The sequence below is a fragment of the Amphiura filiformis genome, unplaced genomic scaffold, assembly GCF_039555335.1.
Source record: "Amphiura filiformis unplaced genomic scaffold, Afil_fr2py scaffold_123, whole genome shotgun sequence".
NCBI classification, from domain to species: domain Eukaryota; kingdom Metazoa; phylum Echinodermata; class Ophiuroidea; order Amphilepidida; family Amphiuridae; genus Amphiura; species Amphiura filiformis.
Window position 1 is genome coordinate 160,428 of NW_027305587.1, and position 15,821 is coordinate 176,248.

The 15,821-nt window shown below is 38.1% G+C and overlaps 1 protein-coding gene across 1 annotated transcript; it reads right to left on the bottom strand.

The window, feature by feature from the left end:
• Window positions 1–1,805: 1,805 nt before the first annotated feature.
• On the bottom strand, window positions 1,806–10,610 carry LOC140145059 (glycine amidinotransferase, mitochondrial-like). The gene is made up of 8 exons (XM_072166846.1): window positions 10,503–10,610; window positions 9,474–9,603; window positions 7,613–7,804; window positions 4,930–5,125; window positions 4,611–4,798; window positions 3,691–3,828; window positions 2,741–2,972; window positions 1,806–2,502 (listed from the first exon to the last, which is right to left on the bottom strand). The coding sequence occupies exons 2-8, from the start codon at window positions 9,531–9,533 to the stop codon at window positions 2,276–2,278; spliced, it is 1,233 nt and encodes a 410-aa protein (XP_072022947.1). The 5' UTR covers window positions 9,534–9,603; window positions 10,503–10,610; the 3' UTR covers window positions 1,806–2,275.
• Window positions 10,611–15,821: the final 5,211 nt, after the last annotated feature.

A 15,821-nucleotide genomic window follows, 5' to 3' on the forward strand; every position in this document is an offset into this window, starting at 1 on the left:
CCCCAACACCCGCACAACAGTTCCCTAATTATACAAATGTAGTAAAACTACCGGTATGCTAACTGAGTACATGGGAGCGATCACTAAAACGGGAAGCATCACTGATCATGTGATACCGAATTGCTATTTACATCGTTTAGTTTTGTATGCGCATAGCGACAGACACTAAGAGATCATAATATTCATTTTATGGAGACGTTTTTGCATACACAGCCTTCACGTTGAGTGTTTACAGTTGCAGGGTATATAGTATGTATGTATACTAATGAAGGACCAGTTTATATTTTTAATTACAACATTTTATTCGGAAAAAGAGAAATCATCAGAAAACAAAATCACTCAAATGCAACTATACATTAACGGTTCAACAAATAACTTACAAAAATAAACATAAACATAATTATTGGCAACTCGTTAATGCATTGGCAGTATAAATTTGGGCGTACATATTTCTTTTCTACCGAATCTTTGTACTGGGTTTTGTAGTCGCTCAGCTGATGGCTGAGCGATTGCAAACTATTTTTAGTTCGCTATGCGCATACAAACTATTTAGCTGATGGCAAACTATTTTTGTTAGGTGAATTATTTCGGTAGGAGATACTTTTCCAAACCACCCAAATTTCCTAATTTGCATATGCAAACTGAGCACACATTTTCGTCCCAAGAGCTTCCAAACAGAGAACAACAAGCAGCGAATGTCTCCACCACAGTCTTTGATTACACTACACGGTTGAGTGCATAGCAATGTAGGAGCTGTGAAGCTTCTAGCTAAAAAATGGGCCTCTTTGATTGTTTTTTGTCGAAACCTCAAGTGTTCCCTTCATCCAATCAGAATTGATTTTATATCAAACGAAAGCTACCACTTCCCCCTAAAACACTTTTAGTCATTAGGTCAACAGATAACACAATTCAATGTAATAGCAAGGCGAATGTGGAAAATCTGTTGAAAACTACCTATCCAAGCACATTTTTGGACCAAAATGTAGGTGTTAAAAGTCAAAACCTCAAGTGTTCCTTACAATATTTTTCAAATTTTATGTCATTAAATGAAAAAGCACTTATATGCTCCATACACTAGAGTCGCTAGAATGAGCAATGGTCAATTCTCTTTAAATTTCAAATATTGTGCTAAAAGTTACTATTTTCGCTTGCTTTGTCATACGGTTGTAAATTCAATGAACTATGACTTTAAAAAAGAGCGCTTAATTACAAATTGATATGTAGTAATCTGAGATATTTAATTTTGCACTAAATGTAAAACTTAGGATGTAAAATAAACAATTATCAGTATCCATTTGAAAAATATCTTGGGCATCCGTCTCTTTATGCCAAATTTTCCGACAGTATGTCACGTTGCGGAATGATTCAAGGAGCGTTGTGGAATGATGCTGTGTGTAAAATCCCATAGAAAATGAAAAGCAGTCCATGTCCATATGACAAAATGTTGATTCACATTAAAATTCAAGAATTTTTCCAACACCACCCCATAATGTCATACAGAAATCTACGCCACTGTTAATAAAGAACAATTAGTCACAAGCAGGGCTCAAATCTAAATGTTAACAGTAGCACTTAAGGATACATTCTCTTGGGTCATGACCTTGACATAGTAATTTTTTTTGACACGAAGACATGCATATCCTTCATATAAAATAACATGAATCCTGAAAAGAAGTGCCAATGTGCCATTTCCCCCTATTTTGTCTCCCGTTGCTAATGAAAACAAACCCCGATTGTATTGCGCGAGGTCCATATTCCAAATACTATCTTAGTTTCGAGTCCAGACTGCATGTAGAAATTTAAAAAAAGCAGCGAGTGCTAGAATCAATGACCTACTTCATACACTCCCAGTCCCAATCAGAGTCTGAAAATAAAAACAGCAATGGAAAAATAATAATATATAAATCTTTCCCTTTCAGTTGCAATATAACTTTCGTATTTCCGATGATTATATCTAGGCCAAATTTGATGTTTAATATGGCAAAAACATCCCATTTTAGCTCTCGAAATTGCAAAAGAGAATGTACCCTTAACTTCTGCGTGTATAAAATTTAATACTAGACTATCGTCTATCGTTTTCTTTTTCGCATTTATTGTAACAATATAATTATTTCCGGAAAAAATCGCAATTGTAATGTTTCTGTCTGCCGTGCAACTTTTAGAGTTACACGCCCGACTGGAAAGTGCCCAAAAAAGTTAAGATCCAGCCCTGATCACATCAGATATATCTTAATCACTGTCTTAGCTTGTTTCATAGCTTTTCATTGCCTTGGTTTTACAAGTACGATTCCAATTTTCCACGACGACGGACATCACAAGTCCAGCAATGGAATCCTCCTCCAAGGGAGTTCGCGAAACGTAAGGAGACTGGAATAGTCTTGATACCCAGCTTCTCAAACATCTCAATGGTGGACTTTTCATTTTTGTCAACGACGACACGAGTGGGGTCCAGCATTAAGACGTTCATGGATAACCATTTGGAGGTAATCCAGAGGGGGTGATCTGAAATGAAATAAAAAATAAAAACCATACGATGGCTTCTGTCTCAACCTTTAGAGTATTAATTTATCTTTGCTCTTATTACTCCCGTTAGTTGGATAGCTTTCGGCTGCTCTGACTTTACCAGTCTATATTCGATGGCGAAGTGATGTAAAAATCGGACTAACTACCATAGCAATATGGTAAAACAAATTTATACATTTGGCTTTTATTGTCAAAATAATTTAATCGTAGAACGTACCATCGGGCATCATAGGTTTTGGTGGATGGACGATCTTCCAACCTGCTTTCTTAAACATCTCGATCTGGTTGCATGGTCGGTCTGGATTAGCAAGTACTATACCTGGACCAATGATATTGAAGGTAGCATCGATATGCAGTGGATAAGGATTATCATCAAATGAGAGTACATGGATGTTGTATTTGTCTCCAAGATGTCGTCGCATCCATTCTATGCCCATGTTATTAGTTACCTATTACACATTGAAAATCATTTTAGGTACTCGTCTCTACGTTTTTTCCTTAAGACAGACACAGCGGCAATTTTGTGGTAGTATTTTCTATTTCGGCAGAACTTGCCGCAGCGACTAAATGTAGTGTTGAATTCATTACGCGCGCCAAAGTCATTTGTCTAGCTCGTTTGACTGGTATGGGTGCGATACCCAGGCAAACGAGCACCGAGACAACTGGCTTTGATGCGGGTAGTGAAGTCGACACTGTATATCAACCACCGGGTAAGGCAAGGACGCAAACACGGACACACTAAGCAGGTTCGCGTCTACGCTACACGCAATCACGCAAACGAGCGGGTCTTCCTTTCCAGCGGCAGGAAAGTATTAAACCAGCATAAGGGATGGGCACTCACAAGTCCTTCTGTTACTTCTGCTCAAACAATAAGTCGGTGTCTTTTTTCACTTTATTCGTCTTGTGCAACTGAAGATGTTACAGAATTTTTAGCTGATGAGGAACCCTGTGGTAAGAAATAAACCGATGTATCTGTCGCAGGGGAAAAATTCCCGCAAACGTCGGAAAACGGAAAACAGTGTTTGCCGCAACAGAAAACCACATGCAAAATTGCGGATTACATCCATCTTTTCAGCAGAAAATCGTAGCAGATAGGCCCTAGCGGAAGAAGCTAAGGTGCTTTGGAGCAACTTTTAGTATAAACTGTACGGGCATATATATACAAACCTGACTTCTCTGCGCAAAGATATCCTTGCCAGCTCGTATGAAATCAGCAGCATCGAAGCAAGGCTCAAATTCCGTGGTGACAAAACGACCCTGTGTGACAAGCTTTTGGCGCTCTTCAACACTGTATTTCACGTATTCCTTTCAAAATGAAATAATCATTTTGAATTAATATTTGATATTCCGATTTTACATCGTACACAAGATAGATAAACAAAGAATAAAATTAAGGATCAAATATCAAAATTACTCAGATCTTGTTACAAATCACGCCAAAGTATTGCTCTAATCGTAGCGAGTCAGAAAAAGTATGGTTTGAACTATCTGAGATGTATGGTGCTCGAATTATATACAAAAAGGTCAAAGGTCGCAATTTGGCCAACACATGGGTTAAAACCAAAAAACCGCTCTAATTTTCAATAAAAAATGGTCACTATAAAATGGCATGATTTATGATACTAATTCAAATAAAGAATAGTTTGCACCAGTTAGGATGTCTCGTTACAAAAGTAACTGGATGAAAAGACATGGCCTTTGACCTTTCTGCTTAAAACTTGAGAACTCTAAGTTATAGAAAGACCAAACTATACTTTTTCTGAATCTTTATTACCAGAGGAAAACATTTGTGTGGCTTGAACAAAATGTTAAGTTTTGACCCCCTGTGGAGCCCTAAATTCGGCCTTTGACCTTGTTGCTTGTACTTTGAGAACCACACGTTGCAGATAGACTAAGACTATACCTTTTCTGATTCGTTTTGACCAGAGCAATAATTTGATGTGGTTTTGAACACAATCTGATTAAACCTTTTAGGGACATAACTCAAGGCGCAAGGTGTATTTTTGCCACCAACTTGGTTCCTGCCTTAATATAAAAAAGAATCCACATAATAAAACACCGTACACTCTGCAACTAGACTACTTTACCTCATCATAAAGTTCATCACTCATCTGTGGCTTAGGAGCAGCAGTCCATTTAGCGCCACCATTGAAGTATTCTTTGAGAAGTGACCTGTAGGCGCGATATTCAAAGAATCTGCAACGCCACGCCATAGGGCTCTCTATTATCTCATCACCGATGACAATAAGAAGATCCCGAGGCATTGCAACTTGACCTGTATTGAGTTATAAGAACATTTCTTTCTCATATTTAATACGTAAGTAAGTAAGTAAGTAAGTAAGTAAGTAAGTAAGTAAGTAAGTAAGTAAGTAAGTAAGTAAGTAAGTAAGTAAGTATTGTAAATACCTGTTGAAGTAAAATCTGGTGTTGTGTACTTGACGCTAAAATCAACAACATCTGGTCTTCGGACAATGACACCTTCTCGCCTAAGGACAGAGCAGAACTCCTCAAGTTCAGCCTTGGCTTTCTTAACATGATCTAAAGGAAAACTTCTACCACCATACTTGGAGAAGAAATTCCAATTCTCCTCAACAGTTGAACCCTTTAAAATTAAAATCAAAAGTGTGTATGTTATTACACGAGCTGAGCACAGCCCAACGACTGTGATGACAGAATATGATGGCAAAATTCATAACCTGCTGGTTACAATACCACTACACTAGTGGCTTCTTCAGACTGGCAACTCATCACATCTGACTTCATCAGTTATATGTGATGAGTTACCAGTCTGAAGAAGCCACTAGTGTTGTGGTGAAACGTCACTAAATTTCGTTTTTTATAGGAATTGTTCACAATTAACAAAATTTACAGTTGAAATCAACATTCCTAATGAACTTGTTAAAAAAAAAAGACATTACAAAAATATTTTTAAAATGTTTTCAAAATGTTGCTGTAATTAATTTTTTGCAAACATTTTTTTTGTCCAATATTGTCAACCCTTAAATAACACTATTTTATAATATTAAGAACTAGCGGGAGACCCGCGTTTCGCGGGTCCCCGCTAGTTGAGTAAACGGGAGCGGTTAGTAAACGGGAGCGGTTAGTAAACGGGAGTGGTTAGTAAACATGGTCAACGGTGATGATAATCATGGTATCTTGGTGTAGATTATTCATCCAGTATAGTAATGAGCATGTTAGCTTGATAATCATATGTTAGCTCCTGTCATATTAAAGAAGCTAAACTTGAATATCCAGACGTGAATATCCAGACATGTGATAATGTTGTTACTCACTCAATCCTCAGATTTCTTTTGAAACAGCTCGTGACAAAATGGTTGATTTTTACTTTATCCCAACAAACATAAAACATTAATGTTAGAAGAGGTTGCTAGGGAAAAAAACGTTTCAATTTCGGGTTATTATGGTATAAAACATGTAAGCAACATGTTTGCTAAAAGTTGCAGCAAAACATTTTAAGCGAGCCCGTGTTGTTAATAGCTAGGCCTACATTAGAGCCAGGATTTATTTGCGGGGCCGCAGAATTTCCAAAATGTGGACTTTCAAGTTCCACTAAAGTGGGCTCATCCACCCCCTAACATTTAACCTCAGTTTTCGGGCTATAGGCCTACTGAACAGTTGCACGACTCTGTTGGCTACATTTTAACATTCCCTCTGAAAAGTGGACTTTTTTGTAAATCTGTCACCCAATTACCCCCCATTTCATCAGCTTAACACCCAATGATCCCCCCGAAATTGCTTCAAGGCCTTTGCTTTGACCAAGTTTCCAATTCTGAGGGGACACAGCCGGCTGCACGGCGCGCGACACAATGGTGCTTCGTCAAAAGGTGGCGGCAAACAATTTCCGAGTGTGCCCCCTTCCCAAATTCCAGGATCCGCCACTGACTCAGAGAAGCAGTCAGTCACGTACACACATACTGTCTGGGCGTACACATACGTAGGCCCATAGACATACCACCTAGACCTGTAACTGCCCATCCCTAACCATGGCAGTAGGTGAAGCCACGTATCCAAGGTGATTTTGGTCGGGTGGTCGGACGCGGAGAAATAAGCGTTCATGTCTGGAACGAAAAACGCGATCGTTTGCGTGATTGCTGCGCCGTTATCGCCCGCGTCAAATGCAACATGTTCTGTAGACGCGAACATGTCTGCTTGTTTGCGTCCTTGTCAAAATCGTTGCTAAGCAGTGTTGACTTCACTACGCGAACCAAAGTTATAGGTCTAGATACTTGTTTGTCTGGGCGTAGGCCTACGCGCGGTAAGCCAACATTAGGTGCGTCCATACCATGCGCCGCAATGCGCGTGAAACCATGTACGCGCAGGTGCGTGACTCGCCACTTACCGCGCGTGTTGGACATCGCTTGCATTTGACGCGTTTGCTGTCATGACCTGACCCATAAGGTTATTGACCTCAACGGCCTAGCAACCGTCATGACCTGACCCATAAGGTTATTGACCTCAACGGCCTAGCAACCGACCATTTTTTTGTTATTTCCATAGTGATTGAATAGTTTTGCAAAAATGAACGTCAGATGGTTTAATGGCAATATGTACCCGATCAATGTACGAATAAATCAGAGCTGAAAGTAAAAGCATCTCGGAGCCTGCTTCTGGACAAGATTTAGCGGCTTCCTTTTATTTATATAGATTATGGGTGTGTGCCCATATTTGTGTGTAGTCTGTGTACCCATATTTGTGGTGGCATTTTTCGGGAGGGCACTTTATTTTGTGCCTAAAATTACAAGGGTCTTCTTCATATTCGGGACATGCTTAAAATTATAGGCCCACGGTGATCTCAAAACCATGACTATGCCCTTTGACCTTGGGCCTATAATTTTAACCATGCTCCTCGTAGCAATCAATATTTGTATAGTATGAAACACAAAAATTAAGAAAACAGCAAATAGACCAAAATCAAAGTTTTATATCTCAGACAGAATTAAAGTCTGTAAGTTGGTAAAACATATTACTACACACAAATTGTCTCAAAAAAGTAAAATATCTTGAATAGTACCGGGTGTGATGCGACCGACGAAATGTCATAATTTTCCTATAGTTTACTATGTCATACCTTGATGGCCACGGTTAAGGGAGGAACAGTGGCCCCTTCTGCACGTCCGACAATGACTTCTTCCAAAAGATCCCATTCATTATACGAACACACAGGACTTGTGGACGATGGCATGTTGCTGCCATTAGCTATTGTAGAGGAACGGCAAAGGAATCCACGAACTACCGTGCTTACGTTTGTGGAGGTACATAGCTTTGAGGAAAAATAATAATTTTCAATACATAACTAGAATTATTACTTATTGTCCTACAACAATAATTCTTGAGGCTCATAATTGGAGCATTTTAAAGTTTTAATATCAGTAGATGTCCTAAAGTCCCGACATCCATCATCCAAAATGCAATGTACGGATTGAACAATAGGACAGAAGATCAGCGCAATGAGTAGTTTTATCACCATTAGCCTACTCTATATTTGATTTACATCATAAAAAATAAAAAGTACAGCAAAGACCCTGGTCACATTCAACTCATGACTATGGAAGAGCATTTGAACAGTTTAAATTTTGACCTCTGTGTGAACGTTGACCCGCCATATCTCAAAAGACTCAATGCTGATAGAGGTCCAGTAAAGTTGAAGTTGGTGGTCTTGAGAAACAATATCCGTCAAAAACAAAACTATGGACACCAAAACAAGCTTCTGTGGCAAAATTGTTGTTTCTTGATGCCAAGCCATAATGCAATTCACGTATATTGTACAGGGTGAGTCAAAAAAAGTGCAATAGAGCAAAGAATCGATATTTATGTAAGAACCACTTTGAACTTTCCAATTATTGAAAGTTTCTATAAATACCACACTCAATAGTCACCTGTTGTGAAAACCTTAAGTCAATCACATCTACCGTTTAATTTTTATGAGTCCTTTTGCTACGATACCCAATTTCATTATTTGTCCACGAGGTATCATGTATTTTGAATGAGAGCACACAATGCACGATAAAGGCACCAACGCTGAAACTGACTTTAACTTCAATACGATTGGTTTTTGCGTTATTTTAATTTCTTTTTTCTGTTCAAACGAACTTTTTAACAAGTCCTTCATACCTCACTCGACTCCAACTCCAGTTTTTTAAATCCCAGTATGTCCAACTTACTGGATATTTTATAATTCACTCCACTTCAATTTGCGCGCATTTCATTTCGACATTTGAAAAAATCCGCCCACAAATGTGTATGTTTTTGATAGAGAATAAACATCTTTAAAGTAAAGGTAAAATGAAAATAACAACAAATAATGTTTCTTTTCCTTAAACAAGACCAAGGACAATAACAATTTGGGTACTCCATATTATTTCAATGCCAATGAGGTTAAGAAAATAGAAGTTGTTCCAAATCTACCTTACACAGAGTGGGCTGACTTTCAAATTTTAGATGTTTCTTGGACAAACATTAAAATTGGGTATCGCTATAAAATGTGTCATAAAAACAAAACGGTGAATGCCCATTCCTTGTTTTTTTCACACAAGGTCACTAATGGATATATCATTTATAAAATGTTTAAAAATCTATAAGGTTCAAAGCGGTTCTTAAATAAAAATGGATTCTTTCTTCTATTGCACTTTTTTTGACTCACCCTGTATATTCATATAATTATTCACATTAACGCTAAAATGTTCTCGTTTTCTCACATAGATGCACTAAGGGGACGATATTTGAAAATGCATGTAAGTTTGAAGACAATCCATATCCCAAACCAATAGGGTCACCCCTCTTTAAGATAACGTTGTAAATACGTCACTGTGCGAATACCTGAACCTCCGTCAGCGAAAGTCGTAAAAACTAGTACCTTCATATCAGAGCCTATCGATTAGAATGTGTGTGGTTGAGTGGGCAGGTTTTTAATTAATTGATATTCATCTTACCGATATAGGTTTGAAGATTCTTGACATATTAACTTCTTGAATACAAAAACGAAGCATCATATCATTCCAATTCCTGCTTTTCTAATTTACCATCCAAGGTAAGTAGCAAAACCAGCGCTTAATATCAATACTGAAATGAAAATTAATATCATAAAGAAACAAAAACAAATGAGATTATTTTCAATATTCAAAAAATATTTAAGATGGTATTTGTGATTTCTAAAAATGTCGAAGTCCGATAATAATGGGACAAATATGACAGAGGTAGACCTGAATCATAAGATATTTCTAAGTCCTGATTTGCTTTAGTCCTAAATATTCAAACAAATCATGGCTTAAATTAATTGAATTGTACGACGGGAATTCATAACATTATTAGTGTGTTTTTAGCGGGTTCGCCGGCGGACAAGTTTAGAACTGTCATGCTTTCGTCAGGAGTAGCTCTGACTTCTTCAAGTACCTAAGAATAAGACATGCCTTGCCTACTGATGGCTCTGAAAAGAGCCGTTCACTGAAGACTGTCCCTTGTCAACAGAGGACAAGCAGATCTCGCCTACCTGCTAATTTTAAAGGTTTTAGTGGCTCTGAAAAGAGCCGTTCACTGAAAATTGTCCATTGTCTACAGAAAAAATTCAAACTAATTTCAGAATCGGAATCCTTGTACTCGACATATCCGAAAAAGTGTCTTTGTGCATGATTATAGGTGCTCTGGTTCAAAATTTAAATTTTCAAAATGGTGGCGGCGGCCATTTTGGATTTTGGCCTCTAGCGAAAAATGCCGGGATTTTTGCGAGGGACATGGGGCTATTTTTTTTTTCTAAATGGTCCACTAAAATGAATGTTCTTTTATTAACTGTAATGTACAGGTATATAAATCATGATAACATTGCAATTGTCTAAAAAGTGGCACAAAAGGGTTTCAAAATTTTGTGTTCAGTGGTTTTGTCCCCCGGTTTTGTTCTCATATTGGCCTCATAATACAATGTCTAAAATGTTACTCATCAAAAGATAAATTAATGAAAATCTTACCTGCTTTACAACACACAAAACCTTGTAGCAACTATATTTTTTTTCATCGTATGGCTCCGAGGTCATAGGCCTACACTATATAATACATGTATACATAATACGTATATCACAACAGTACAAAAAAAAATTCCAAGGCCAAGTTCAAAGTAAAATTGGTGATCTGTACAATTTCTTTACAGAGGTCGCACCACTACATCAAGTTCAACCTCCCTATCTAACTGAAAAAATAACAAAAAGTGTTTCCATTTGCTGACCATACCTGGTACATTAAAATGGGGAAAATGGATTAAAGATATTACTATTCTGAAATTGAAGGACGGTTTTTGGTTCTATTCAACAAATGATGTCACAACATGGAGGCGCTTCTGTAGAGTTTGGTATGGTTTACATCATGTTCTGCTGCGAAAAATCGAGCGGCTCAACTACCAAGAAATGGTGGTGTTAGGACCGTTCACAAACACTTGTTAGGGGGCCTGATGCCAAACTTAAAAGTTTTGACCCTCCTAGGGGCTGAAATAATTTTCCCGGAAAATTGAGTTTATATGCTTTTCTATGGGATTGACCCATAATTTTCATATCAAAAAGGGGGCTCTGAAATTTTGAGATCTGAAATGGGTGCCACCGAAAAATTTTCGCGATGAAATTATTTTGCATCAGCCCCCCCCAACAAGTGTTTGTGAACGGTAAAAATATATCATAAACCATTAGAAAAAATTGTGTTTTGAATGAATGATGATATTTTAACCATGAGGAAATGACGAATTCTTAGGTAACCTTTGACAATAAAAGAATAGGAACTCGATTAGGTGGTGTGATCCCTACAGGTGTTTTTTTACAAGCCTCATTATTTTTCAAGTAAATTTAGATAGACCAACGCCAAAAACACATTTTTACCCGGTCCTGTGTCACAACCTGGTGTACCTTTGTGTTACATAGTAAACAAATGAAATGTTTCAAACATTTTACCTACACGTCTCATTTGAAGTGGTTCATCCTCCTGAGCATTTTGACACCTTTTTTTATGGAAATCGGTTATAAAATGAGAGATTGCGGGCAAAAACAATCACAAAGTAGGTGGGATTTAACCCCACCTCTTTTTTCCACATTTACAATCATTCTGAGCAAATATTGACCTTCTGTATTTATTTACTTGGTTTAGATGTCTGGGAGTTCATTTAGACATTTTTTTTACTAGATTCAAATTTTTAATGGGGGTTTAAGATAAAATTTAACCACCCTTCGCACATTCCACGCCAAACGTCATAAGAAAATAATTGAAAATTATTTTAAAACAGGTTAAAAACATGAGTAATATACAATAAATTTGCCTCAATTTAAGACCTAAAAGAATCTTCTAAGTGAAGGAATACACAAGAGACAGTGTTTTGAAATCCAAGCTGCACATCAAAATGTAACAAAACCACCTTTTTGGGTACCCCAGTATATGACACAGGATCACGTCCACGTTTAAGGATACACAACAAAAATACACTGCTGTCATGAATGTACGTTACGTTTACATTTAGTAAACACCAGTCGTGTCTAGAAGCTAAGGACTCGGACTCGGATTCGGACCCCAAGGCTCGAGGACTCGAAGCTAAGTTCTCGAGTCCGGCAAAATTGGGTCTTTTTAGGTCTTTTATTTTCGTTTATTTTAATCATTTACCTGAATTTGGTTTAGTTGTGGAATCGAATTCAGCAGTCTGCCACTTGCAAAAATAGCCGGATTTCAATTGATCATTATAATCACAACCAAAATGCATTCGCTGTCGTAGTGCACGTTAGAATAAATTATGACCATTGCTTGGTCAACTGGCTCACGCTTCCTTTATCACGAACCACTGATCGAAATGATCACAACACAAAGCCTATGGCATATCAAAATTCGGAACAGGTGTATAAGCCCAGGCTTGAACCAGTAACCAATGGTTACTAACGTGCACTACCACAGCGAATGACAAGGAGCTTGACCTTTGACCTTTTTGGTAAAGAATGGTACATCCTAGATAGGTAAAACTTTATATTTTCTGAATACTAATCCGTTATATAGTCTTTAGTATGCTATATAGTATATATAATTGCTAGTATATATAATTGAACACTTCTGGGTTCGGTATAGATTATATACAGAGTGTCCCAATAAAAAGAGGCCCCTCATTGCGCCCTCTTTTTCTCCTATTTCTGAAAAGTCGATCAAATATATTTTGGTATTGAAAAAAACCTTGAGTCGTTAGCGTTAACAAACCAAAACAATTATGTCTATCGGCTCACAACTTTTGAAGATATGCTCTTTTAAAGAAATGTACCCGTTTTTCACTCTGTCCACGGAGAAGGTTTAGCTACTTCAAAGATTGAAAAGGAGTACACATACCATGCATGAATATCAAACATTCCTCAATGATAACTTTATAAAATAACTTTATTATGGAATGAGCTTTACCGGTGGGTTTATGGGCAATGGATTTTGTTAAGAGTATCATTAATTTGTGGATAAAATGGATGCCGAATGGGACTTCTTGCTCTACTTGCAATTACTTATTTTTTCTTGGTTATTTATGCCTTTTTGTTTTATTATGTTTCTTACTTTCTTACTTTGTTGTTTCTTGCTTTCTTGTTTTATTTACAACATAAGTCCATTCTCTTTTTAGGATAAAGGGTAGCCCTAAAAGGCTGTTTAGTTTGTCTTTGGTTCTTCTGAAGTGAGTTTACTGTGCTGCACTGCCCTCTACTTGGTTGCCTCCTGGGCGAATACAGGTTTCAGCCCTGGTGGTCATTGCATCAATTGCGTTGCGTACCATCCTTGTGCGCCGGATACTTTCGAATGCATTCAGTAATACGTTTGCGAAGATCTTGGATTTTGCCACAAAGGAAGAAATCAAGTAGTGTGAGGTCTGGTGATCGTGATTCGTGCAGGCCACTCCACAGCATGAGCCATCCCAACCACTCTGTTTGCTATCCGTGGACAGAGTGAAAAACGGGTTATTTTATTCAAAAGGATATATCTTCAAAAGTTGTGAGCCGATTGAAATAATTGTTTTAGTTTATTAAAGCTAACGATTAAAGGTTTCTTAAAATACCAAAATATATTTAATCAACTGTTCAGAAATAGGAGAAAAAGAGGCCCCAATGAGGGGCCTCTTTTTTTTTGGGACACCCTGTACAATTAAGTATGATAGGCCTCTTTATATATTTTCAATTTTAAAGTTTATAGTTTATTAATTAATTTGTTAATATTATATAAAAAGCACGTATAAGTCTATAACTGTAAGAGTATCGGATCATTTTGAATGTTAATAACTGCGAAACACCGGCGGTAGAGATTAATAAATGTGTATTTCATGGATTCCCCCACCCTCCCCGAGAGTCCTTCATTAGTGTTTATGAATATAATACAATAGCGGATTCAATAAACCTCGTCGCGTTGCTAAATTTCACTTCTTCTTTTTCATTAAAGCAATAATGTGTGATTTGCATAAAGAATAGATTCCTATTTAAATGTTTGTTTTCACTGATCACATTTTCCCCTTTTAATTTCGAGCCAAACAAAATCGCGATTTCATTCCAGCGCCTACAATGCGTGTACTACGCTCGCCGATCGTAACATGTAATACTGCACGGAGCATCGCGCTCGACGTGTGTACACATAAGCCGACATCCACGGGAGATGTTAGCAAGCACTCGATCGATGAACTCTGAATAAAACCGGGTCGACCCGGTTTTAATATAAAAAGTTAAATTTTACTGTTATTAAAGCACTTCAGGCTTGGTCTTTTACGTGGTATTTTAGTACACCACTGGGCATTATAATTATGCAAAAAGTAGAAATCCGAGTAAAATTGAGGGCGTCACTGTAGAGCAAATCACACATTATGGCTTTAACTTACCGTTATTTTTGTGTTGTTGAAAGCCAATGCTAGAGGACAAGGAAGGGTTCTGAAACAAAAATACAAGACACAATATTATTATTTATATCAGGCTTTTGAGCGATACAACAAAACTAGATATTGTATACTGCTTACTGCTCCCTTAACCGGCTTGGTCGTCGGGGCACCACTGATGACATCTTGACAATCTCTCGCCATCTGTTCCTGTCTTCCACTGCCCTCTGTGAGGTAGCAAAGTTCAGGCCAGTCCATTCTCTTATGTTGTCTTCCCATCTCTTTTTCTGTCTTCCTCTTCTTCTTGAGCCAACCACTGTACCCTGTAGGATTGTCTTTGCTAAACCAGAGGAGCGAGAGATGTAGCCGTACCAACGTAGTTTACGTTGCCTGACTGTTGTTAGTAGGTCATCGTAGGGACCAATAGCGTGCTTCACTCTGGTCCGCACCTCCTCGTTGGTCACATGGTCTTTATATGAGATGTTAAGGATCTTACGGAAACACCTCAACTCCAGTGCTTGTATTCTCCTTTCCAAGTCAGCTGTCAGTGTCCACGTTTCACAGGCATACAGGAAGATGGATATGGCGAGGGTGCGCATCAGTTTGATTTTTGATCCCAGTGAGATGTTCTTGTCATTCCAAAATGGCTTTAATTTTGCCATGGCACTGGTTGTTTGTGCAATCCTGGAAAGCACTTCAGGTTTTGACCCGTCATCTGATATAATTGCACCAAGGTATTTGAAGCTGGTTACTGTTCCTAGCCTTTGCTCACTTATTTCCACTGCTTCATTGATTCCTGATGGATTGTTGGTCATCAGCTTGGTCTTTTCTGCACTTATTTCCATTCCATACCTCTGTGATGTTTGATGAAGGTTATTAATCAGGGACTTGAGTTCTTTCTCACTGCCAGCTAAGCCATCTATATCATCAGCGAAGCGAAGATTAGAAACTGCTCTGCCTCCGATGCTAACAGTTCCCTCATGGTTCTCTAGTGCATCAGCCATAATTCTTTCCAGGAACAAGTTGAAAAGCGTTGGTGATAGCAGGCAACCTTGTCTCACCCCGACTGATGTTTGAAACCAGTCTCCTTTTTTTCCATTTGCTAGCACTGCACTCGTGGCCTTACTGTACAGCTGTTCGATGGTACGCACTAATCTTGGGTTGATGTTATACGTCCTCATAGTGGCCCAAAGTGCAGCATGCCACACCCTATCAAACGCCTTCTTAAATGAAGACATGCTATAGGTCCTGCTGGTGTTGGAGATGTTTTTCACACAGTATTCTAAGGTTGAATATCTGTTCTGTGGTACTCCTTCCTGCTCTGAAGCCTGCCTGTTCTTCAGCGATGATGTTCTCCGCCAGAGGTTTCAGTCTGTTCAAGATAAGTCTTAACATTATTTTGCTGGGGTGGCTGATGAGGCTGATTGTGCGGTAGTTCTGA

Coding starts and splice junctions, on each gene's coding strand:
- LOC140145059 (XM_072166846.1), bottom strand. CDS start 9,533: ATGATGCTTCGTTTTTGTATTCAAGAAGTTAATATGTCAAGAATCTTC. Junction 4,799..4,929: donor ACCAGATTTTACTTCAACAG/GTATTTACAATA, acceptor AACTCAATACAG/GTCAAGTTGCAATGCCTCGG. Junction 3,829..4,610: donor GTGATGAACTTTATGATGAG/GTAAAGTAGTCT, acceptor TCATTTTGAAAG/GAATACGTGAAATACAGTGT.